General features: G+C 35.7%; 1 protein-coding gene and 1 long non-coding RNA gene across 5 annotated transcripts; one reads left to right on the top strand and one right to left on the bottom strand.

Annotated features, from left to right (window-relative positions):
• The first annotated feature begins 2,786 nt into the window (after positions 1–2,786).
• On the top strand, positions 2,787–7,420 carry LOC120272038. Of its 2 annotated transcripts, none has more exons than XR_005540110.1 (2): positions 2,787–3,276; positions 6,779–7,420. XR_005540110.1 is itself a non-coding variant. In XM_039278756.1 (2 exons), the coding sequence occupies exons 1-2, from the start codon at positions 4,346–4,348 to the stop codon at positions 7,153–7,155; spliced, it is 462 nt and encodes a 153-aa protein (XP_039134690.1). In that variant the 5' UTR covers positions 3,283–4,345; the 3' UTR covers positions 7,156–7,303. The 2 variants fall into 2 exon arrangements, 1 of the variants encoding a protein (XP_039134690.1); XM_039278756.1 differs by lacking the exon at positions 2,787–3,276 and adding an exon at positions 3,283–4,430 and having other exon boundaries at positions 6,779–7,303.
• A 7-nt stretch (positions 7,421–7,427) lies between these two features.
• Positions 7,428–23,868, bottom strand: LOC120272039. 3 transcript variants are annotated; one of them, XR_005540113.1, is made up of 3 exons: positions 22,659–23,868; positions 22,469–22,566; positions 7,428–9,506 (listed from the first exon to the last, which is right to left on the bottom strand). It is a non-coding gene; the product is annotated as an uncharacterized LOC120272039 (long non-coding RNA). The 3 variants fall into 3 exon arrangements; XR_005540112.1 differs by lacking the exon at positions 7,428–9,506 and adding an exon at positions 18,781–21,447; XR_005540111.1 differs by lacking the exon at positions 7,428–9,506 and having other exon boundaries at positions 18,781–22,566.
• Positions 23,869–26,053: the final 2,185 nt, after the last annotated feature.

Here is a 26,053-nt window from a genome sequence, read left to right as displayed (position 1 = left end):
ATCCATTGGAGTGGCACTCGAATCTCTGATATGGGTGGTGGTTCCTCCATTGATGAAAAGTCATAACTATCAAAGGTTGATATTGAGAGACACACTCATCAAAGTAATTCGGGGCTTCTTCTATCGTTAAAAAGCATAGACATCTTAAGCCGATCAATGCTTGCCTGAAGCAATAGTTGTCAACAAAGTCATGGAAGATGATATCATTAACGCCAATTAGTACAATAAGAAATGACTTTTAAGAAGAAACAAAGAAATCCACAAAAGTTTACTTGCCTTTCTCCTTGCTCGAGACTTTACGATCCCGAGAACTCTTTTGTATCTGGAACTATCTTCTTCTTTAGAATTTCAACGAGTTGTTGTCCATCTTTGCTTTTCAATAGCCAAATCTTTTTAAAAGTCGCCTTGCCCGTCCACGAGACCTGAAAATGTTTTGTTTTTAGTCAAACATGCTCATGAAAGTCGGGGATCCGTATATCCATAAATGTCTTTTGTGGCATATTCCCTTCTAAAGTGAAAGACTAGTTCGGTCATGCCGGGGTCCATAAATTCGAGGTACTGTCTGCAACATTTTCATTGATGATTGCAGAATTTTTCTTTCTAATGGCCTGCAGTTTAACATTCATCTATCACTTTTGACCTCATCCATTAAAGGGAAGAACAATAATTCTACTGTATAACTTTCAAAATGAAAGGAAGGCATATAGTGAGCTACATTTGCCAATAATCAAGATGAACTCATGTAACAAGAAATATATGATAACCATGAGAGCTTAAGATGAAATTAGAGTATTCGAGTCTCTGTTGCTTAGATTTGTGTCATGCGTGCATTAAGCAATATAATAATGAAAAATATCATACTTATATCATAAGAAAATTCCATAAAATACAAAATACAAATTCCATAAAACTTATTCAACTAGAAATGGCGGGAGCTGCATGTTACTAGAATCACAAGAGATTGAACAAATCTAAAACAAAAACAATGTATAAACAACATATTAACATTCTCTTGAGCATGGAAAAATGTTGATTTTTACCAAAAAATAATTGTTCATAGAGAAATGGACTGAATCGTTTGCATTATTAGAATCACATGAGATTGACCAAAGTATATAACAAAAAGCAATGTACAAATGACATATTTGGTAAAAGGCGTGGCAAAAAAATTTCATTATTGACAAATAATATGAATGGATTCGAGATAGAAAAAAACAAGTCTTTCATTGTTAAATCGAGTTCAAAACCAACAATAATGAACACTTACTCTCAAAAGTCCAAGCTCAATCTCACCCTATAAATCATTCAACACAACAATCAATTCCCATAAAACTCCACAATGAAAAACTCTAATCTATCACACAAAAAAACAACATTTCCTAGAATTAAATCAAATATCAAAACAAGAAAGCAAGAAAAAAAGATGCAAGGAAAGAAGTAAGATAGATCACGGCAACGACGATTGCCACACTGCACTTGCCATCAATGGATAGAGCGGCACAAACACCGCTGAGATGATGACGACCACCACAAAGCTAATGGATTTAATGATCTTTGCTCATTCCCTTCCCTTCATTTTCATCTGGCAAGCTCGTGTTGTTCATTGTTCAAGTCGCGAACCGGATCAAAAAAAGGTCACTGGCTTGCAAGATCTTCAACAGACGTTTTCTACCATCACCAACAAGGAAAATAATCTGATCACCTAATCACAAGACACATATGCTTTCTACAAACAAATTCATGACTTAAACCCAGGCTCATAAAGAATTATTGTTCCTGATCACTTACACCGGGCATCATAACAAAGAAGGTAAATAATCTGATCACCCAATCACAAGCACAGATGCTTTCTATATCTCTAACAGCTTCAAGAATAAAGAAATCCCCAAATTGGAAGAACAAGGTAATAAATATCGATAGTCAAATCCGAAGAACATCTGCCAATAAAAGGTTACAATTGTTGGTAATAACTTTAGTTTTAACTCTTAAAATTTTTTTTTGCATCCTGCATAACATTAGTTATAACAAATAGATGTGTAAGCAGATCATATTTCTAGACCTATCTATGCTACAAAACCAAGCGTTATATGAACTCTTAAGATGATTCGAAAATCATGTAATATCTATCTACAAGAGCCACTCCAATTCTTCTCCTCCAGTCGACCCCGTCGTCCCGACTATTAAGGTTCCAGATTCTGATTTTGGTCCCTGGCTCCTGGTCTCACGCCGGCGCGATCATGCTCGGGGTAAGGGGGAGGCACTCTTGTTAATCCTGAGGCCCGCGACATGGCAGCCACGCAGAGTCCCGAGGAGCATAGACCTCAGTATTTGGCCTTTAGTGGGACACGTGGAGGAAAATCCGGCCTCAAACTGAACTGTTCACTTAATTCCAAAGCCATTAATAGTGCCCCTATCTCTTCTGATCTGACGGCTATGGAGAGTATCCAACCAAACCCTATCTCTACCTTTAATACTCCTTCAGTCTCTTCACCTACCGTTGATGAGATTAGATCTGATCATCTTCGGGGTTAAGGAAAGTCTATGAACAACGCTCCTAGTCCCAAATCTATTTAGCCGATTGTTCTCTCCAATCAAGTCACGCAGTGCCTTGGTCCTCCGGATCTTGGAGCAGAAAACTCTCACTCTCACCCATTCAAACTCTCCTCCTCCTATACTTCATACATCGCTTCAAATCCCTCCACCCCTATCCCCTCGGTCTAAGAGGTCTTTTTCATCTTCACGTCATTGATCGGGGTTTTACGCTATGCTACACATGGAAGATATGGATGAAGATAGCAATGGAGACTCCTCCGATGATGACGATGATGAAGATGAGGATATGTCTGAGGACGGTGAACCAGACGACGATATGACCCTCATTCAATACCAAGAAGAAGTCAGACATGAAGCCATTATTTGGAAAAGTGCCCATTCCTCTTGTTCTTCTCCGAAGAAAGGCAGGATGGAGCCATAAATCTTTAGTTCTTAACCCGACTTGTGGTTTTTTACCTTTTTTGCCTTCCATTTGCATTTCAAAAGGTTTGCTCATCTTTACTTTATATTATTATGATGATGATAACTAAAGTCTTATGTTGGAATTGCAGAGGCTTCTCTGAGCGAAATTCTTCAGTTCATATTTTTAAAATCATGCGGATACATAAACCATCTCTGGTTTATCTCGTTGAGACAAGAGCTAACTCAGGCATATCGATCGGTTTCACTCTAAATTTCCCCATTCTTGGGACTGGGCAGCTATTGAAGTAGATGGGTTCTCAGGTGGCATTTTTATTTTTTGGAATAAAAACATTGGGCATGTTACTCCTTTAGTTGTTTCCCGTCGAGCTTTACATATCGTAGTTTCTTCTTCAATTTTCAAAGCTTGCATTGTTTCTGTAGTTTATATTTCTACTATTTCTAGCAATCAATGTTTTTTATGGCATGAGCTTTCAAAAATTTCTCATTTGCATTTCGCTTGGCTTATTATCGGAGATTTTAATGCTGTACTTTCCAAGCATGAGTTCAAGGGTGGGAACCTTTCATATTATGACAGGAAAGCCCATTTTTTCAAAGATTTTGTTGATCTCAATAATCTCTTTGATTTAAATTATTCAGGTCCTCCATTTACTTGGTGTAACAAACAAAATGGCCCCGCTTGTCGTTGGGCCAAATTGGATCGGTGTCTAGTAAACTTGGACTGAATTAACGTTTTCAAGTTTTATAAACTTAAACATCTTTCTCGTGTTTTCTCCGATCATTCCCCTCTTCTTCTATACATTAGCATGCAACCTCTTACTAATCAAAAAGTCTTTCGTTTTAACAGTTTTTGGCTTGATTACTTAGGGTGTCATGAAGCGGATCAAAAAGCCTGGAACTTCTCTCCTCATGGGAACCCTATGCAACCCTTTTCTCACTTTCTATCTCAATCTCTCTTCCAGATCCGTGGTTGGAGTCGCTATGGAGTCAATAGCATCGAATTTGAAATTCTTAAAGTGGAGTCCAACATTCACTCTTTCCTGAATAGTGATTTAGACCCTAACTCTCAATCTTCTCTTACTGATCTTTATTCTAAGCTCGAAGCACTTCAAAGACAGAGTAACTCTAGATGGGCTCAGCGTGCTCATATGTTGTGGCTCATGAATGGAGATAAGAATTCTAAGTTCTTTCACTATATTACTCAATCTCTAACTCACTTTAACTCAATTACTTAGGTCGTGAACCAAGATGCTGCCATCATCACCAACCAACCTGACATCCTCCTTACCTTCAGTACTTTCTATTCCAAGCTTTGGACAACTTCCCCCGAGTATGTCCCTAATATCCTGGAGCTTTTCTCGATAACACCCCCATGTTTTCTGATGCCGACAGTTCGTTTCTTATCCACGAGGTTACTAAAGAAGAGGTATATCTTACTATTCTCAATCTTCCCACTGGTAAGTCTCCCGGCCCTGACGGTTTTAATATCGAATTTTATCTTGCCTTTTGGCCTATGATCGGGGATCTGCTCTTTTTAGCTGTCAAATATTTTTTTATAACTCTTTTTTGCCTCCAACTTGGGGTAAAAACTCTATTGTCCTTATCCCTAAAATCGATTGTCCCAAGAGAGTCTCTGATTTCAAACCTATCTCTCTTTGCAACGTCTGTTTCAAGATTATTACCAAGCTGCTTGCCAATCGTTTAAAACATGTTCTCCCTAAGTTAATTGGTAAGGAGCAGGTTGGCTTTATATCTGAGCAATGCACTTTTGATAACATTTTAGCCATCCAAGAGGTTGTCCATACTATAGAGCATGATATCAATGGCCCTTCTAGGGTGTTAATTAAACTTGATATTGAAAAAGCTTATGACACTATTTCGTGGAATGCAATTCTTACCATTTTGAAAAAAATGAATTTTTATAACAATTGGATCTCTTGTATTTCCACCTGTCTCAAATCTAGTTCTTTTTCTATCATCATTAATGGTGTTGCTTCCCCTTGGTTCTCTTCTTCTAGAGGCGTGCATCAGGGTGACCCCATCTCCTCCCATCTGTTTATTCTAGTTTCCCAGATTCTTACTACTCTTCTTAATTCTGAGTTCAGAAGGGGGATAATTCCTGGCTTTTGTTCGAATTTGAAACATAATTTTAATCATCTCATGTACACTGATGATTTAATTTTAATTATGCACGCCACTAGATCGGCTGCCATAACTATAGTCTGATGTCTCAATTTCTATTCTTACATCTCTGGTTAGCAGCCTAATCATGTTAAATCTCAAGTTTTCTTCCCTTCTTAGTTTAATGTCAGAGTCAAATGTAGCATATGTTCAATCCTTAATTTGCAACCAGCCTCCTTTCCCTTCAAATATCTTGGCATAATGATTTCACCAAACATAATGAATGCTTCTACTTTTGCTCCCATGGTGAATAAAATTAGAAGGTCTTGCAACCGCTGGATTAATTTCTCTCTTTCCTTAGCTACTAAGTCTATTCTTATTAATACATCTTTGCTATCTATTCCTATCTATACTCTCTCAGTCTATCCTATACCTCAATCCATTCTCTCTGAGATTTCTACGATTGTAAGAAAATTCTTTTGGAGTAAAGATGGCAATAGAAAGGGCATCCACTATGTCGCCTAGTGTAACATTACTAAAGGTAAGACTGAGGGGGGCCTTGGTATCCATGATCTCTCTATAGTTAGACACTCCCTTATGCGAAACATATTTTCAAGAATCTAAATGTGGATGATGTCTTTTGGGTGGATATTCTTTGTAATAAATATGGTTCTTTTAATTTCTGGAGAAACAAAGCTCCCCCCAAATGCTCTTGGTTCTTCCGGGGGCTTTGTCACTCGGCTGATCATCTTAAGCCTTATTGCAAAATAACTTCAGTTAATCCCTAGAAAACTTCCTTTCTTTGCGATCCTTGGTGCTCTTGCATTCCTATTGCTTTAATGCCTACATTTATTGACATGTTAGTTGATTTGGATCATATTACTATGGCTGATGTTATTCAAAATGATAATTGGGATTTCAACACTCATAATGGCCTCCTGGGCAATATCCTTAAGCTGGATTCCAATTATCTCGGCAACATTGATCCTTCATCCAATAACCGTTGGGCTTGGTATCCTTCCCCTTCCAGTCTGAAACTCTCTGCTGCTGTTTACAACAAGTTAAATGATAATATTCCCTGTAATGATTCTTGGACTGGTTGGAAAAACTATGGACACTCAAGATTGCCACTCGTGTTAAACATTTCATTTGGTTAATATTTATGGGTAGACTCCCAATGGTTGATTACTTATTCAGATTAAATCTCGGTCTGGACATCCCTTGTGCTCTTTGTGGGCTTCATCGTGAAACCATTGAGCATCTATTTGTTTCTTGTCCTAAAATTCAGACAGTTTGGCTTTTGATTAGCAGGAAGGTTAATCGGCACATCTCTTTCCCAGATAACTTCGTTTTCTGGGTCTTAGCTTACTAGCTACAATCATTCCCATTTTGTTGTTTCTCTTATTGCAACAAGTGTTTGGTTCTATTGGAATAACAGGTGTGATGTTATTTTTATAAATGCTCAACTGTGTGGCTCTAATGTTGTGTGTAAAACTTTGGCTCATATTAATGATTTTAATATCCGTAATCATATATAATCTCCTTAGCCAGAAGCTTATTTGCAACAACTTTTCTTCGGATGATGTGCAATTCCTATTCATTTATACCCAATTTCAGAGTTCCAGGTTTGTATCTTCAGCTGGTTTCTTTGTATCTAATGCTAATTCCATTGTTTCTTTTGCAGGGTGTTTCTCTGGTCCTGCAAACAATGTCTTCAATGGAGATCTGATCGCTCTAGACGTTGCGTTACACTTTACCTGGGAGAGGAACACTCTGATCAAGCATGTCTTCATCAATAGTTGCACCACCATTAGCGCTCTGAACAATGCTCATTCACCCATATCTTTGAGATTTGATGATGTTATCTCCAACACCAAGTTTTTAATGAATATGAATGGCAATCCTTCACTTCACATCACACCTCCGAATTGGTTGGGCCCAACGATTAGCCTTACTACTATCAGCCTTAATCATCATGCATTGAATCTATTTCTTTCAAAACAAGAACTTCCTTATTGGATCATGAAAAATTTTACTATTGTTGGTTTCCATTTCTATTAATGCTTTTGTTCCCCAAGTTTCTTTCCATTTTTTCTTTCAGGTTTCCTTGTACCTTTCAGTAGTCCCCTTTAGCTTTGTATTCTTCTTCATTCAATAAATTAGCCTTTGCTGAGTTTTTTTTTAAAAAAAAAAACATTGAAAATAAAAAAAGAACAATGGTAAGAGTATGATGGTTGATCATATTGGCCATTAAAAACTGATTTTAGAGATCAAAGAAGCATTAATAAACTACAAGTTCAATAAAGAAAACCTCAATTAATATTGTGCTTCATAAAAATAGGCCAACTCACATATTGAATGTCACTACAATGACGACCCTTAGAAAAAGGAAACCTAAGCTATAGTGGAAACAGTGAGCTATAGTGGAAACAGTGTAAAGAATCATGTCAAGAGTCAAGGGAAACCTAAGCTATAGTGGCATCATTATATCCATAAGATAGATTTACCAAATTGTGAAACCTCAAACCACCAGCTTCAGAAAGAGACAAACCCAATAAAAAAAATCCTAGGCTAGGTTAGGTTAAAGAAGCTAAAAAGTAAAAAATAAGTAACAGCGGAGAAAATCTTGAGATGCAAATTTACGAGAAACTCTGCTAAAGTTCCACTTGCTTCTATTTTATTGGTAACAACCAACCTAAGGTTCAAAAATGCAATATATATATATATATATGAGAGATTCACTAGTTGTAAGACTATGGCCCTCTGGTAGCACTTAAGTTAGAGTAAGCAACAATTTTGCCATGCACATGTTGCTGAAGTATACCTCAAAAGCTACTTTTTAAACTCATTGCCTATCGACAATAGCAACCCATGATTTCTGGACCTTACCTAAACAGGACATCCTGGGGATAAGTGTTTGCTATACTGTAAGTGAGAACTCTCCATGGATCTGTAACCCTTTTTTTGTAAAGGCGAATGACAGAAGATGGAGATTTGTATTTAGCCAGTCCAACTATGTATGACCCCTTTGGGTCATACTTATATAACAAATAAATATACAAATACAACTATATACATGTATATACACATATACATACATCAAAATATACATCTAAGACCCTCCTCAAACTCAAAGAAGGTTGAACAGCTTGAGTTTGGATAACATGAAACGGGCAGAGCAGCAATGGGAGAGTGATCATTGTGGCAAATTGAGCACAAAGCCAGAGAAGCATAAATCCATTGAACAATCCGGCAATGTAAGTTCATGAGAACTTGCAATACCGACCAAGAAACAATCTGACAACAAAAGTTCGTAACAACTTCAACGTCGGCCAAGAAATAATCCGACAAAGGAAGTTTGTCATAACTTCAACATTAGCCAAGAACAATATGACAACGAAAGTTCATAGAAGAGACAATCCGATAAGGAACTTCATAACAACTTCAATGTCAGCCATAAACAAACCACCAGAAAGACAAATCCAGTAAAAACCGGCGAAATCAAGAAACAAACCAGCAAAGAAACATTGAGATGAAACAAGTGAGGGACAACGCACACTGTAGGAAATAATGATGGGAATAACTGACATTGTAGGGGAAATAGTAAGGAAATAAATGGGAAACAACTGGCATAGTATGAGAACAAATGCGAAACAAGTTTGAAATGGCTGGAATCTAGGGATGGGTTGGTTAGGCTGAAATTTGGCATTTTCTTGTGTTTGGGCAAACTTGGTCTGCCACCTAATTAAACTTTGTCTACCACCAGTGACTAATCTCAATCACGTGAAGAAGTCTAGTGCATGTGAAATGGGCAGGGATTTCGAGATTTGAAATGATGAGACAGATGTCCTTCTCAAGATGTTGAATGGCACATGAAAGATTCAACTAGTCGGGATGTGAGTGCACTTGAATAGATCAGCCGGGGAAGTAGGTATTGTGCGGTGGCCAGAGAGTGAAGTCCAACAAGAAGAACGATCAGAGCAAAAATAAATGAAATGCAGTGATATCAAGTGCAAATTATGATTCATATCAAGAGTATTTACTGTGAACTTTAGTTAGGTAAGCTATTGGCTAGCAATAGTAGTCACCCTTCAGATTCTAAAGCATGAAACTAACTTATTAGAAAATGCTAGCAATTAAACTTAAAAAAATGACAAATCCCATCACCTAGCAAACAAGATTATGAAAAACAGATCTAAAATTTGAACATCCCTCCATAAAAGGTATACCAAAGTCCCTTAATGAACAATAACAGAGGCAATTGATAACATGAAAATTTTCAATCCTGACTACAACACAACCAAATGATCATGTGCTTCTAAAATCAAGCAAGTATGTCAAAACAAAGAAATATGTGGATCACTAGGGAAAAAGAACACTTCTACAACCATCTTCCATTAATAACAGATTTCCTGCACAAATAAAAATAGCACTGAAAATGGTTTCCAACAATGAATAAACCTTTTTTTAAAAAAAATAGACATAGCATGTTAAGAGGGATTCATCACAGGTCCATTGATAAAAATACCTTGTAGTCAAACTATTTTTTACTTAAAACAATGACCTATGGTTGAAAAAAAGGCTTTGTTTAGAGAACCAAAACCCACTTCAAAAGATAGTGACATAGGCACAAGTTCCACATTGATTATAACAAGTCCGAACTTAAAAAATTCTAATAATTAAAATACCCTCCTGCCAAATTATTTTTCGCTTAAGGTCAAAAATAGAAAAATCTTTGATTGGAGAACTAAAAACCACTGCAGAAGATAATAGCATAAGAACAAGTTGCACAAATGATAAGTGCTTGTGTATTAGTATAAATGCTTGTGTATTAGTAATACGAAGTATTCTTTTCTTACGACGAGCATTACTTTTTTTCAGATTTTATCGCTAACACATGTGTGTTTGTGTTATTTTGTGCATATAGAATTGTGGAGCCAAATATAGAAGAAAGAAGCCAAAAAAGTAGATTGCGAATGCATTCTGTTGATGGAATCTTGAAGTGAACACACGAGAACACACAAGTCATGCTCAAAGACATGTGAGTGTGTGCCAACCTCTGTTGTGCTCAAGTGAATATGCAAATTGGAGGGGCAAAAAGGTAGTTACACTCATGTGTTCTGACTTGTGCAATGCTAGCAAGATTGTCATCAAATGTGCTTTTTATTTGAAGATGCAACATGATCTACAGCATGGATGTATGCCCATTTATGTTGCCTCGATGAAAAGTGTGGATTCGTATGTCTGCCCCTGTGAAAATCCTTGTGACAGTCACACACCTGTGTGGAATTAACACACGAGCGTGTGTTTCTCTACAAAAGTTCAGAGCTCTATCCCAAGAAAACACAGGGGCGTGTGTCTGCCCCTGTGACTGACCTTGTGAATTACACATGAGCGTGGGTAATTTCCACACACCCTTATGAATCCCTGCAGAGAGCTCTCTTCCATCCCGAGAATACACAGGGTCATGTGAATGCCCCTATGAGTGGTCTTGTAAAGATCCACACGGCCGTGTGAAACACTTAGAGAAATTCTCGAATGGACAGAGGAGCCACAGGGGCGTATGGATAACCCTATGGGTCGGGCACACGGGCGTGGGAAATTTCCACACGCCCATGTGAATGTGTTTAAAGGCATCCCAAGAGCACACAAGGGCATGTGACTGTCCCTGTGAGCACTCCTGTGAAGTCACACGTGTGAGGGTAATTTCCATACGCTCGTGTGTATGCGCAGACAGTGAACATGCACGACCTTTTCATTATAAAACGCTCGTGACCTCTCGTTCTTTAACTCCCAAACACTCAAACGACACCTCTCTTCACTCTCCTGACCCCTCACCGTCTATTTATAGAGATCTAGGGTTGTTTGCCTGCACTATTCAAGGTTTTTCATTTTTATTTCATCGGTAAGCCCTCTTTCTCTATTTTCTTTTGCCATACTTGATTTTTATTTGATTAAACTGGTAAATGTGCTTCGTTTACATGTTAATGGGTTGGTGCATGCCTTTGATTAAATTTAGAAGCAAATTTGATGTGTTTTTCATAGATTTTTGCATAATGGCCATGCGGTTTTCACATCCCATGGATCCACACGAATGACTGTGTGGATTCCTGCAGTGTTGTTTTGTGAATCTATTTGATTGATTCTCATTTTAATTTTTGCAGATATGGCTCCTATAACAAAGAAAACAGCCAGCAAACATCCCCGAGAGCATTCCCCTGAGCCGGATCACATGGAATTCGCCATTCCCAAGCGCCATGCTCGGTTTGAGAGTCTTTCAAAACTCAAGTTCAGACAGACACAATTCCCAAACTTGAGTGCACTTAGATAAATGCAGTTAGCTGATGATATGGCAGACGAGGTTGAGGAGCTCCTTACCATCGGCAGTTAGCACAGATTGTTGACATTCGCGTTCCTGCCATTCAGATGTTGACGCTGGAGATTTTAGCGTCATTTGAGTTCAACCGATGGTATAGCAGTTTTGACAGTATAGATACTATCCAGTTTCGTGTTAAGCTGGGTCTATATGACGATACCTACATTGACACTGAGTAGGAGCAGTTACCGATCGATTATCCATGCAGTTTAATTCCTCAGTGCACATAAGAGCTTTACATAGCCAAGGACAGTATAAGCAGGTCGATGAACGGCTGTGGTAAAAGCATCGGTGTACTCAGTCGCCAGGAGTTGTATTTGTATTCGATGGTTCAGAGTGTACCACTTCACTTGGGACATATCCTGGCAGAGTATTTACGGCATCAGGAACAGTACACCAGGATCGGTGTCCTCTTCTCCGACCCTTACAATACTAGACTCATCATCGAGATTGGTCTACTGGACGCTATTAGAGGGGCCGAGAAGATGATTATACCAGCTCCCCTTGGCTTGGATACTATGCGTATGATGGGTATGATTAGGAGATATGAGGATGGGGTATATGTGATGAACATGCCTCCCCCCAAGTCAGTCGAGGCCGAGGGAGTGGCAGCAGAAGGGTCACAACCAGTACTTGAGTCGCAGACAAAGCAGGTACAGGTAGAGGGATCCCCCCGCAATACAGGAGCCACCTCTAGTGGAATCTTTGACCAACTCAAACCCATGATCGCTTTGAGAGGCTCAAGAGTGCGGTAGGGGTGCTACAGGCAGACTTGGTTGAGGTTCGCGCTACACAGGCCATGAACCACATGGAGGTCATGGCGCGTCTTAATATCTTATAGCAGATCCTTGAGCGAGACGCGACATCTCCCTTCGTTATAAGACCCCATACACCTCAGGCATCCCCAACACCACCATTACCAGTTCCAACCTCATCGATCGATCCACCAGTACCAGTCGATATAGCACCAGCAGCAACAGAGCCCGAGTACGACACCGACGCTTGATGCGTCCTTACTTTTCTTTGTTCTTATTTTTCGCATTTCATTTTTGTATTTTATTTTGGACTTGTACTACTCAGAAAGGATCGTCCTTCTGAGTTTATGTTTTATTTTTGTTATCTTGAGTTGTATTTCATTGCTTTATCTTTATATACTCGAGTTTTATTTTGTTTTTGTTGAGCGTCACTGAATCCCCCTTGTGTATACATGCAGATGGTCTTGTGAGTATGGAATTTGAGGATTAGTCATAGACACGGTCAATATGATTTTTCACATAGCCGTGTATGCTACACAACCCATTGGAACTCAACTCTCAAGGAATATAGCTCAATCAAATGTACCATTAGGAATTCAGGGGAGTATTGTTTCAATTGCCCACCTTTACATTTGAACTTGAATGTTATACTTTTTATTGTGCTTGCATGCGTACATTGAGAGCAATGTACATCTTAAGTATGGGGGGAGTTCACATTACACATGTACATTACACAAGTTTTGACTGAACATACATGCTCACGTAGCCAATGGTTGTTCACCTTAGTTGTAAGGATTGTATTCTTAAGTTTAGGAGAATTTTTAATATTGAATGTTCTCATGCTCTAGTTTTTACTTGAATTTTTAGGAATTTTTGCCCGATTGACACATGTTGCACTACTCACTCATAAAACCTTGTGGAAACTAAAGTTTGATATTTAAGGAACTAGTTAGTTTTGTTTCTTGTGTTAATTTTGTTGAAAATATATATATATATATATATAATTGTTTTGGTTGTGCTTTTGGGGTTGAAAGAGCTACCATCTATAAAGTATGAAGCTACTCTCATAAGTCGGATACTAGTTATGCCCTAATGAGAGAAAGAGCTATCTTATGGGATGAGTGAAAGCTACTACCCCGATAAAAAGAGCTACCACCTCCAAAGTGTGAAAGCCACCTTAGCGGCCACTTCAGAAAGGGCTACCTTAGAGGATGTGTGAAGCTACTACCATCTCTTTGCTTTGTTTTGTACATAAATAAGTCTCTTATACTTAGACCTTCAAGGAGTATATGTCTAGTTGACTTGAGTGAGTTTACACACACTTACACGATTTCGGGTTTGTTGTCTTTTTTTATTCAAGTTTTTAGCTAGAGCATTGATTTTTCAGATTTAGTGTTGAAATTTCCCTTACTTGTAGAATGCTTCCCTTGCATACTTTGGTGAACCTAAGGCCAAGTACTTTCAATATTTCCTTCTTCTATGCTTCAATATTTTATTTTTACTTGAAGACAAGCAAAAGTTTAAGTGTGTGGGAGTTTGATAAGTGCTTGTGTATTAGTAATATGAAATATTCTTTTCTACGATAAGTATTACTTTTCTCAGATTTTATCGCTAACACATGTGTGTTTATGTTCTTTTGTGCATATAGGGTTATGGAGCCAAATATAGAAGAAATAAGCTAAAAAGTAGATTGCGAATGCATTTTGTTGCTGGAATCTTGAAGTGAACACACGAGAAGACACAAGTCATGCTCAAAGACATGTGAGTGTGTGCCAACCTCCGTTGTGCTCAAGTGAATGTGCAAATTGGAGGGCAAAAAGGCAGTCACACTCATGTGTTCTGACTTGTACAATGCTAGCAAGATTGTCTTCAAATGTGCTTTTTATTTGAAGATGTAATGTGATCTACAGCATGGATGTGTGCTCATTTATGTTGCCTCGATAAAAAGTGTGAATTCGGAAGTGTTTTGGCGGAGTACTATAGCAGTACTGTAACAATTTATTATAGTAGTATTGTAGTAGTTACTGTTCATAGGCTGCTGAAAAACCATTTCCTGCAGATTCACATGGGCGTATGGAAATTCCACACGCCCATGTGGATGCCCAATTCCAACCCTATTTAAGTCACGATTTTAGCCCAATTTCGGAATCTTTTCCCCATCTTTTGGCTATCTTTTCTCCACCTTTGGAGGCGCCTGCGGCTAGGGTTTGGAGAGGCTTTAGCTAGGCTTTTGGAGAGGTTTAACGGCTTTTAACACCACATTCCTTCATAAGAGAGTTATTGGGGGAGCTTTCATCGGCACCAATTCGGCAAGGTTACCCTAGGCTTGATGAGGAAACCTTTGGAGAAGACGCAACCACTCCACAAGACCATCGACATGGACATTAAGGGGGTTTTATTCATAGATTACATATCTTTACTTTTGATTTCATTATTGATTTTATTTTGCTCCATGGAGAGTTAAACCCCTAGTGGGTGCTTGGACTTGTAAACCCTAGGATGATATTGTTTCACTAACCTTTTATTATGCTTTCTTTAATTGATGTTTTAATTGAGTTCCAATCTTGAATGCTTGTTGAGTTGATTTTCCCTTATAATGACACTAAAGTTGAGAATTCATCTTGGTAATCCTTGTGGATGAATGACACACCATGAGGGTTAGACAATGCTAGATTGGAGAGGGTTGAGAGGGTGAGTCGAGGAGTAGCGGAACGTCACATTTCCCCTCCAGTGTGATTTATCCTACCTCCACATTCCTAGAGTTCTTTGTGGTCACAATAGAGTGAAGTACTAAGAGACAAACTCCGCTGAGGCTCAGTTACACAAGCAACAGAGTGAAGCGTTGAAGTAATCCTTAGTATCTGGGGCTTAATTGTAACTAGGGGTTTTTCGCCTGGACCAAAGGGTTAGATCTATATTAGGGAATAGGGTTTATCACTTGGAATCCCTAGAGTCTAAAGCAGCCTAGCACAGTGTGAGGTGTTGAGACTGAGAAATTTCTCCACCAGGGCATAGTGTAGAGTTAGTCATGGTTGATCTTAAGTTTTAGAACCGTGTGTTTAAGGATCTCCATGACTCATTAGACATCAGTTAGGAAACATAATGATTGGTCTTGCACTTGAAACAATAGTCCTAGGGTGAGCAATGTCCGGGTGCCCCATTTATTGTCGATTGCCTCTCCTATCTTTTATTTGCGCCTCCTTCTTCTTTTCTTATTTCTACTTGCATTGATTTGTTTTCACATCACTATCAATTCATCTTAATTTTAGTTAAATAGCAATCTTTATGTTTCTAATCACAATTCCCTGTAGATTCGACTACCCACTCACCGGAGTATTATTACTTCGACAAACCCGTATACTTGCGGTACACACACGCAAAGGGTGTGTCAACAAACAAATTTATGACTCACTAGTTACTCCAAATATGAAAAATTGCCACCAATAAATACAATTATTGGTTGTAGGTAAAGATTGTTGATCACTCGACTGTAAGAGGGAAACATGAAGAACAATTATTCAAGATGCAATTGAATTGCATTTAGCAATGAACTGGCTTGCATCAGATTTTTTATATGGCACATTAGGAAGCAGATTGAATTTGTTCTCACATTTTCTTGAGGCTTCAAATCACTAAAAACATGGTTCAATATTTCTTTATTCATGGATGCCGTAATATTTGGATGTGTTTGTTGTGCCATTATTCTTGTGCCCTCACTTTCTTGGTAAAGTGACTCTAGATTCTTGAACAGCATATACTAAGAAATGCATATAATAAGAACATGGTTCATGTTTTTCATGGATGCTGGGAATATTTGGATGCACTGTGTTATTATTTTTGTGCCCTCACTTTTTTAGTAAATTGAATAACTCTAGACCAGAGGTGGGCACGGGCCAGTTAACCGGGCCTGCAGGGCCTGGTTCGGTGAAAACCGGACCCGGAACCGGCCCGTGCTACAGTAAAGGCCCGCCGGGTCCGGTTCACTTAAAGAATGAACCGGACTCGGCCCGTTTTATCACAGTAACCGCCGGGTCCGGGCCAGGCCCGTTTGACCCGACGGGTTTTTATCATTTTTATTATATTAAATAATACTTTATTATTAAATTATAATATTTTATTTACAAATGAAATGAATAAACTTTCAAAAATGATGCCAAAGATGGGATTCAAACCGAGGACCACCACCATGGGGATTATCACATAAACCAATTGATCTACACATCTTTCTTGTTTAAATATAAACAATAAATAAATATAAAGAAGCTGCAAATTTTTTAAAAAAAATTTAATTCCAAACAACAAAAAAAATTAAAATAATTTATAATAACTTAAAAAATTTTAAGAAATATCAAAATAATTTCAAAAAGGATAAAATAAGTTACATTTTTATTTGTTTATCTATCAAATTAAATTATTAGCACACCTTTTTAAGTTCAACAAAAATTACATATCAAGTAGTATTCTTATTTTAAATTAAAGTTATCATCAACTTATTTATTTATTATAGTTTAGGTTGCCTCTAGATTTCAATTTGGTCTTTAACTATAGGATTATTATTGTGCTCATCATGTTGTCATTGAAAAAAATTACTAATCAAAATAATATGGTGTTAACAATTATTCAAAGATATTCCTTTTTTACTAATATATTTTTTATAAATTAATATACATAATTTAAAAATAATTTTTTGTAATTTTATTTTTTATTTTATAAATTGAAACAAAATAATCTAATATATATGTGACAAATAAGAGTGCTCCTATTTAAGAGAATTTAAGAGTGTGCATGTGTAGGAACTTAGTGCATGTGTAGGGAGAAGCCCAACCCGGCGGGCCGGTTACGGGCCGGGCACGGGCCGGGCCGGGTTGCCGGATGGCCCGTGCCCACCTCTACTCTAGACTCTTGACACTTGATAAATTAAGATAATTGGACTTATAATACTTTCATTTCTTTTGTCAAATCACCAAGATGTGTGGTGCATTACACTTAGATTATATTTCACTTCTCACATTATAAATTGTGATGTAATCATAATCACTACTTATGCTTGTCCTTTCTGTTTATTTCATACAGATGCTGCAATTTAACGACTTGCTACATATTGTCCCATGGTATTTTTGCTATTTATTTTGAGGATTTTCAAGTTTTGGGTTGCTATTTATATTGAAGCAGCAATCTAGTTTTGAAGGAGATTGTAAGTAGTTTTATTTATTTATTTTTTGCCACAGCTTTATCTTGTAAGAGCAAAAAGGGTGTGTTTTTTAAGAGTTTCCTTCTGTGCCTTGCAAATTCTAATTTTCTCAAGTGCGTCACCTTCCACTTACATTAGCTTCTCTTATCTTATTTTTGAGTAATCTAACTACCACTCAACAAATAGGATATGGCAATCTTCTCATACCCATTAGCTAGTACATACAGCACTTGGCAATTGTCCAAGCCAGCATCCCTACTGAGATTGATAGTTAATCAGGACCCTGGTTTGTTCCTTAAAGGAAGGTGTAGATAAACAACCGCCGCTATAAGAGAAAAAGATTTTATTGAACCATAATAAAAAGAACATAATCCATAGGGGTCAATTAGGAATATAGCTTTTCCAAGAGCCCTTATATTAGTTTTTAAAAATGAACATTAAAAAACTTTTTATTTGAAACATGATGATGTCTTATATTAATTTTATGATCTTTAGGTGTACTACAGGTTTGGTAATCATATTAACCAACTAAAAACATTTTTAGAAAGAAAAGGTGATGCAAGTTTTATAAAGAAAACCTTCATCAATACAAACTTTATAAAATTAAACCTGCCCACATATTGAATGGCACAGCAATTACTACTTTTGGACAAAAGGAAATAGAATGTAGAATAATACGGATAGCATCAAGAGTCAAAGGAATTATAAATAAACTATATAGTGGCAGCAATAAAACCATTTAATAAATCCTAAGAAGTCGAGGGAATGGTAAATATAATCCATAGTAGCAACAACAAATCTATTTAAAATAATATGTTCACAAAAATTGTAAAATCACTAACTTCAAAGAGGAATCAAATAAAAAAAATCTGTCACCTAGATTAGGTCAAAAGAGACAAAAATAAATAAGCAAGAACAGACCAAATCTTGAGATATAACCTTGAGATACATATTCATTACCTGTCCTAGTCTGTTCGCAAACTTATAACTAAAGCAAACCAATTTGTGAGGCAAACCATTGTTCTCAGACTTAATAACTGAAGCAAACCAATTTGTGAAGCAAAACAAAGATCTTTTATCTTAGCAATAGGAAAATGATGAGAGAAATGCCATGATCTCAAGAGCATGTGAATTATAATTTATATCAAGAATATCAATAGTGATTTTTACCATTAATCCTCATAAAGTATCAAATCTAGTCACATAGGTAATTAGTTCACGAGAAGAAATATTCTGAACTTCTATGAGGTAAACTAAATATAGTTAGCAACAGCAATTGGCCTTAGGAAGAAAAGTAAATGATTGGAATATGCTAGGAAATATACATAAAAAGATGCAACTATCTCATTAACAAAAAGAATAGATGAAACATGCCCCACCTCATATTGTTTTATAGTAGAGCCCTTTTTGATCTAAAATATTAACATCCCTCCATAAAGAGTATAACAATAATACAAGCTAATTAATAAAATAAAAAAATTTCAATCCAACCGTAACCCGAACCAGTGTTCCTGGACATCTCAAATATAAACCAACAAGTACATCCACACAGGAAAAACATCTTTGATGAAACAATATTTTCTTTAGAGAATACCAAGCACCACATGAATTTCCAACACACACACACACACACACACAAACAAATTAGTTAGATCAATTAAAACTAAGTTTTAAAACAGCCCAGAAATCAATTTCAAAAAAACAAAATATAGCAAGCACACGCGCAACACAAACCCTGACAAAATACTACATTCTAACCGCTCTTAACAGTTAGAATGGCCAGATTACTTTCAATAGCAAATCCAATTGAAACCATAACATCAACAACAAACACTTCACAAAGGTGAAATTGTACCAAAATACTAGTTTCTAATTGCTTTTAGCAAAATGAATGGCCAGACTACCTCCAATAGCAAATCCAATTAGTACCATAACATGAACTTGCAGATTCTTCACAAACAAAAACAAAAATCTAGATCATACAAAACAAAATTAGTATAAAAGACATAAGCAATTGATGTTTATTGGTGGCTACAAACCAAGAGTACAGACAACAAATAGATATTCAGAAAACGACTTGATGAAATTATGTTATTGCATTGATGTAAACCACCTTCTAAAGATTATGAACCCCAAATTCATCAGCAAACTTTTGCCACATTAATAACAAAATATGATGTTTGAAAATAGAAGTAACAAACAAATCAAAAATAAATTGGTGAAGAGTCAGACTTTGTCTAGTGATGAACAAAATCCTTTTCTAAAGATACTTGACATTATACTTTGAAAGAACTAGCCAAACGACCGGTGATATAATAGAACTATAGCCCAAAGAAGGTTTCAGATATCATGTGCCAAATGAAAAAAAAAACTAAAAATGAAATGCAAAAGGAATATGAAAGATAAATCACAGATTTCATCTGAGAACATGCCATCCATTTGCCATAACACGAGAACATAACATAATACTAAACAAAAACGACACAAGAAAAAGATTGGAAGCTCATTAGCAAAGAGCTAATTTTAGGAGGCACCTTATTAATAGTACAGAGTTTTGCAAGACTGAAAACTAGAACTAATACTCATTCACATCATTACTTTCTCTATTCTTTTTCATATTATTTTTAATATAATTTAAACTAGCTAATATAGTTTCCCCTTTAACTAAATTAGCTTCTGCGATAGTTAACTTTTTTATAAATAAGATCTATTTTTCCTATTTATTTATATAGATTCTTAATAGATTTCAGATATAATTTTCAAAGTACTTGTTCTCCGAGGAAAAGTGCAAATGTCTTCCATTTATGGAATGAGAGAAATGCCTGGACTAGGCCAAGCTTCATTTTTGTAGTGTAAAGACTCGTTCCTCTGTATGAACTATATATTTTTAAAAACTAACCGGACTAGTGATAATTGCTACAAAGTACTTTAATGATTCAATACGTATTATAATCAAATTTTTTATATGTACTACAAAATACTTTGGTATAATACCCAAATTGGTCCCTCAACTTTTCTTTCTCAGCCTTTTGGTCCCTCTACTTAGAAATTCTCCTAAATAGTCCTTCTACTATTAAAAATAGGCCAACTAGCCCCTACATGATATTGCCAAAAGGGAAGAGAACACGAGTAGAGGAACTAAGTTGGCCAATTTTCAAGAGTAGATAGACTGGTTGGGAGCATTTTTGAGTGAAGGGAACGAAAGGGAAGAGAAAGAAAAGTAGAGAGACAAATTCGGGTATTATACAAAATACTTTATAAATTTGATACATAGGATATTTATACATCATTATTGATAGAGTAATATATTATTTCTAATAATTCATTATAAAGAAGGAAGCTATTGAAGAGACAACCTTTTGTACTACATCTAATTCTTCTTTATAAACATTGTATAAATTTAAGTATCGACTTGAAATTAAATTATACAATTCTATTGAAGAAATCATTAAAACTAATGAGTGTGTGTTGTTCATGTATTTCATATCTATTTGTACACTCATTTGGAATGTATTAAAACCATAATGTGGAACTCGATGCTAAACATCGTTAGTTTTGCATTAACAAGCTTAAGGCAGTGCTTAAAGATAATAGAGAGCCAAAAAAAAGCATTTTAGACTAAAAATGATGAAGTTGGAGCTCTCTCAACATTATTAGAACAAGGACAAGCCAAACTGGGTGGCTTAGGGGCAGTTTACGGTCAGCCTTACGGCTATAAGTATAGTCTAGAAGACCTTGCAAGAATGTTATGCCCGTAAGAAGGATTCAGAGTCAATTCAGAGGACCTTACGGGCAAGGCTTTCACTCGTAAGGATGCCTGTAAGTACCATCTAGAGGAGCCTACGACCACAATGCATGCCTGTAAGGACAGTTGCACGAAACAGGCAGTGAAGCTTACGGTCCAGCCCTTACAGTGTTAAGCTGGACCGTAACACATTTAGAAGACCTTACAGATGAGATTTACAGCTGTAAGCATTCCCGTAAGGCTCTTGACTATCTTCTCCAGCTCCCTTATGGCCTAGTCTTTACACCTATAAGCAGCTCATAAGCAATCGAGTATAAATAGAATTTAAGAAAATTTCTAGGGCATCATCTATCCTATCTATCTAATTTTTTGGGGGTGATTCTTGAAGGTGAGATTGAGGAAGAAAATGACCAAATCTCCAGCATCTTAGGCAAGATTTGGAGAGGGGTTTGACCTAGCATTCAAGGTGATTCTTTGAACTTTTTTTATAAGAAAACTAAAGAGAAATATCTAAATTAAGGATTAAAGAAAACTCATATTCTTGAATATTTAAACCAAATCTCCAACTCAGATGAATTTATTAACCATTCTGTTATTCTTGAATCCTGACAATTATGTAAATACTTTATTTTTATTTCAAAACTCCTTTACGAAATTTCATTCTATATTTTGCAGGTTTATTTAATTCTTCTTTTGTCTATGTTGTATATGCAAAAATTGGTTTTCTAAATTTTTTTTTCCTAAAGTTAATTTTTCCATATAAGTGTATAATTCATTTACACCATTACGTTCTCTATTCTTTTTCATATTATTTTTAATATAATCAAAATTGGCTAATATAGTTTCCACTTTAACTAAATTAGCTTCTACCACAGTTAATTTTTTTTATAAACAAGATCTATTTTTCTACTAATTCATATAGCCTCATAATAGATTTCAGATATAATTTTCAAAGTACTTATTCTCTGAGAAAAAGTATAAATGTCTTCCCTTTTTGAAGATGAGAAGTGGTTGTACCAAGCCTGGCAACCCTTTCTAGTGTAAAGACTAATTCCTTTGTATGAACCATATACCTTTAAAAACTCATGTGACTAATGATAATTGCTACAAAGTATTTTAATGATTGAATGTATGCTATAATCAAATTTTTTATGCATGCTACAAAATACTTTATAAATTTGATACTTGTTGCAAAGTAAGTATACATAGGATATTTATACATCATTGTCGATAGAGTAATATATTATTTATAATAATTCATAATAAAGAGACAAGCTAATTTATTTAATCAAGTATGAAGTTCATACCTTCATAAAATACTCATGGATAACATAATCACACTTTGCACGGATTACTAACATTCCAGCTTCAATGAGACATTGCAAAGGTCTCCTTCATTAAAACCCTAGAAAGAAGAATAAAATTTAAAGTCATGAAAAAGGTCGTTCATATTCATAAATAAAATTATTCAAATTCATAAATAGAGAATAAACTTACTTCAATAAGCTTAACAACTACCTCATAGTCGATCTCACCATGTTTAGCAATCCTAGTTGTGTGAAATTTTTTTATCATTGGATATGAGAAAATAACCATTTAAAAATTTGGTCATGCATATTGAAATACCAATGAATAAAGACAACATATTGAAATAATTGTAGTTCCCAGTCAATCTAATTCATGATTTTTCAAAAAAACATTGTAATACCAAACAAGCCACATATGAAGGAAAATCCACAAGAGTCAGCAAAAATTTATCATAAAATTATTTGCAAAATGTGAAGTCACGTGTCTACCTATAAAATACATAAACTAGCCTCTATTCATAATTTGTCTTCGAACAAGCTGCATATTCAAAAGATTTTGAAAAGTAATTCACATTTAAAGGAAGAGACAAATTACTTACAATGTTCATTATCGAGTGGCCAGAGAACTTCTCCTATGATTTGTGCCACACTTAGTAGGAATTTCATATCATCTTCAGTTTTGGCAAACTTTTTGTTTTTTTACATTTTCCAAGTTCTCTCTTACTACAATAGTACAATTCCAAAGTAGAAACAATCAATTCCATTGGCACCAACCACAATAGCTAGAGAGCTACACATTGACGGTTTGACAAGCTTAACAAGAGTCCTAACCCCCTTAAGAAAGCTTTCTCATAATATAAAAATCAATGAACGAGAAGCATCGTGGGAAACAAATTAATCCTTTGACAAACAAGGTAGCTTGAATTAACCATAACATAAGTTGATTTCTAAGATAGCGCTTGCAAAAAGTATACAAATATTGTGTTTGTTTTGTTTTGAATTAACTAGAAAAACACTGACTTTATACATCTCCGTCATATACGAGTATCAAACCGAACAAGCTCATAAAAATTAAATCCTTCGTCATCTCAAAACATAATCAAACAAAGCAAACCATAAAAAAAACCCCCAAATAACATCTTTGATCTGCCAAATCCATCGGTGGCATGCAACAAAATTTTAGAAATAGAAAAAAAAAACACCCGATCTAATCAAACAAAGATCTAGTTAACAAGAGGAAAAAGAGAGAATGAACTGAAGGAGGCAAACACTTGTGCTGACTCTCGTTCCTCGTAATGGAGAAGTTTCTTCCGATAAAGTGTCGCCGGTGAGCTGTGTCTTCGTCTTTCACTCATCTTCTCGAAAACGTCTCAAAGAGAAGAAAGTCCGAGAGGGTTTTGCTTTCGATTCAAGAAAGTCCGAGAGAGGGTCCCGGCTTGTCCTTCCTTGTCATGCAATTGCCAGCACTACGTGTTCTCTTCTTATGGGCCAGATAGTTCATAGGAATGGTGTGAGGCATTTAACAGCGGATCGAATGGTGATTCCCGGAGATCTGGCATCCAAAGGCTGAAAATCGCAAGCACAACCAACTTGAGCCAACTAGCCAACTAGATGTGGGACCATCCAAGTGATGTGGCCCCTCATGGGCCCACACTTTAATGAGGAGTCATTTCTATATAAACCCTGAAAATTTTCATATTGTCAATACAGTCATATCTCTCAACAAGATTAAATTGAGTATTCTACTTACTTAATAATCAGTACTTATTAATGTTGTTTTTTAGTTTAATTTAATTGGGACTCCATTCTCTAGATAATATATATTGGAGAAAATATATATGTGTGTGTTTTTTATAACCCACTTCCATATGTTCTTCCCTCTAATTTTGGGTTAGTTTTTTAGTATTATATAAAAAAAAATACACCTCTTCCATTATTATTATTATTATTATTATTATTATTATTATTATTATTATTATTATTATTATTATTATTATTATTATTATTACATTATAAAGAACTTTTTTGGCCAATTTCACTGTCACAATTATATCAAATAATCAAAATAATTCCAACTCTTTTATTGCAAATTTAAAAGTTATTGTGGGCTATTTTCTTTTCACCCGACCTTTAATTAGGGTTAACCAGCTAAAAAAAGCATGGATCAAAAATTAAATTTTAATTACTTTTATATTATTAGATGATTGCATATTCATGACTTCTATTAACGGCAAGCCCCTAATATTAATTGGCCTAGACAATGTAGTGGGAACCTCTTATTAAGAAAACAAGTGTTAATGAGAAATGATTGAGAAAACATAAAATTAATTTTTTTATTAATTTCAAAGAAAATATAAACATATGATCATGAGCGAGGATACAAAAGTATTAAGAGAGTTATTTTTTTATCATGCTCTTCGAACTTTTTTTTTTACTTGACGCATATGACTCTTTTGTTAAAAGTATGTTGGAAGACCTTTTAGTTTAGATTGTGGCCTTCTTCGATTTTTTTTTTACGTGTGCTTGCATCTTGACACATTGCATGACTCTCAAGCTGCGGCCACTCTGCATTTATGAATTGCCCACTTGGTCATTTTTGCTTCTTGTATTCTTTGAAAAACTTTTGGCTCTTTTGCACTTGTATCTTCAACTCTTTGACTTGTGAAACTCCCTTAGGGTCTTTGACTTTTTGGTGCCTTAAACTTCAAAGTTGCATTTGTCACTTACATGAGACATTTAGGTCTTGACTCTTTGATGCTTTTGAGCCTTGACCATTAGATCTTTAAGTCATGACCTTGAATATGATTAGGTCGTTAACTTGATAATTTTGACTTACTTTTAAAATGGATCTCAAGCTATAATTATGAACTTGATTTCTGTTAGTTAAGCCACCAATTGAGTTCTCTAATTCATTTTTGCGAAAGAAACCTCACAATGGGCTTTAAAAAAATCTTTGTCAACACTTTTTTTTAATGAGTGTTGACGAGAGATATTTTTTGTGAAATTTTCATTTTTTTTAAATCTTCCTTTCACTTCATAAAAAAAAGATTTTTTTTTATTTACTCTTCCTTTCATTCAACCTTTTTCTTTTACTCTAATGAGTGTCAAAAGACCTCAAAGTGAGCTTGAAGAGAGATTTTTTTAAAAAAATTTTAATTTTCACCCCAGTGAGTGTCAAAAGACCTCAACTTGAGTTCAAAGAGGATTTTAGAGAGATCTTTTAAAAAAAAAATCTTTTTACCCCCAAGAATGTTAAGATTTCAAGGTGGGTGTTAGAGAAATTTTATAGAAATTTCTTTTTACCCCCAAGAGTGTCAAGACTTCAAGAGGGTGTTAGAGAAATTTTATAAGAATTTCTCCTTACCTCACCCAAGAGTGTCAAGACCTCAAGGTGGAGTTAGAGAAGTTTTATAAGAATTTCTCCTTGCCCCAAGAGTGTCAAGACCTCAAGGTCGAGTTAGAAAAATTTTATGAGAATTTCTTCTTTCCCCAAGAGTGTCTAAACCTCAAGGTCGAGTTAGAAAAATTTTATTAAAATTTCTCCTTACCCCAAGAGTGTCTAGACCTAAAGGTGAAGTTAGGGAA

Source organism: Dioscorea cayenensis, chromosome 11, assembly GCF_009730915.1.
Source record: "Dioscorea cayenensis subsp. rotundata cultivar TDr96_F1 chromosome 11, TDr96_F1_v2_PseudoChromosome.rev07_lg8_w22 25.fasta, whole genome shotgun sequence".
Classification (NCBI taxonomy): Eukaryota; Viridiplantae; Streptophyta; class Magnoliopsida; order Dioscoreales; family Dioscoreaceae; genus Dioscorea; species Dioscorea cayenensis.
This window is presented reverse-complemented; position numbering and strand designations above follow the sequence as displayed.

Excerpts from the sequence above, each read along its gene's own strand:
- LOC120272038 (XM_039278756.1), top strand. The coding sequence starts at position 4,346 with ATGTTTTCTGATGCCGACAGTTCGTTTCTTATCCACGAGGTTACTAAA. Across the intron at positions 4,431-6,778 it reads TATTCTCAATCTTCCCACTG|GGTGTTTCTCTGGTCCTGCA; the intron begins GTAAGTCTCCCG and ends TTTCTTTTGCAG.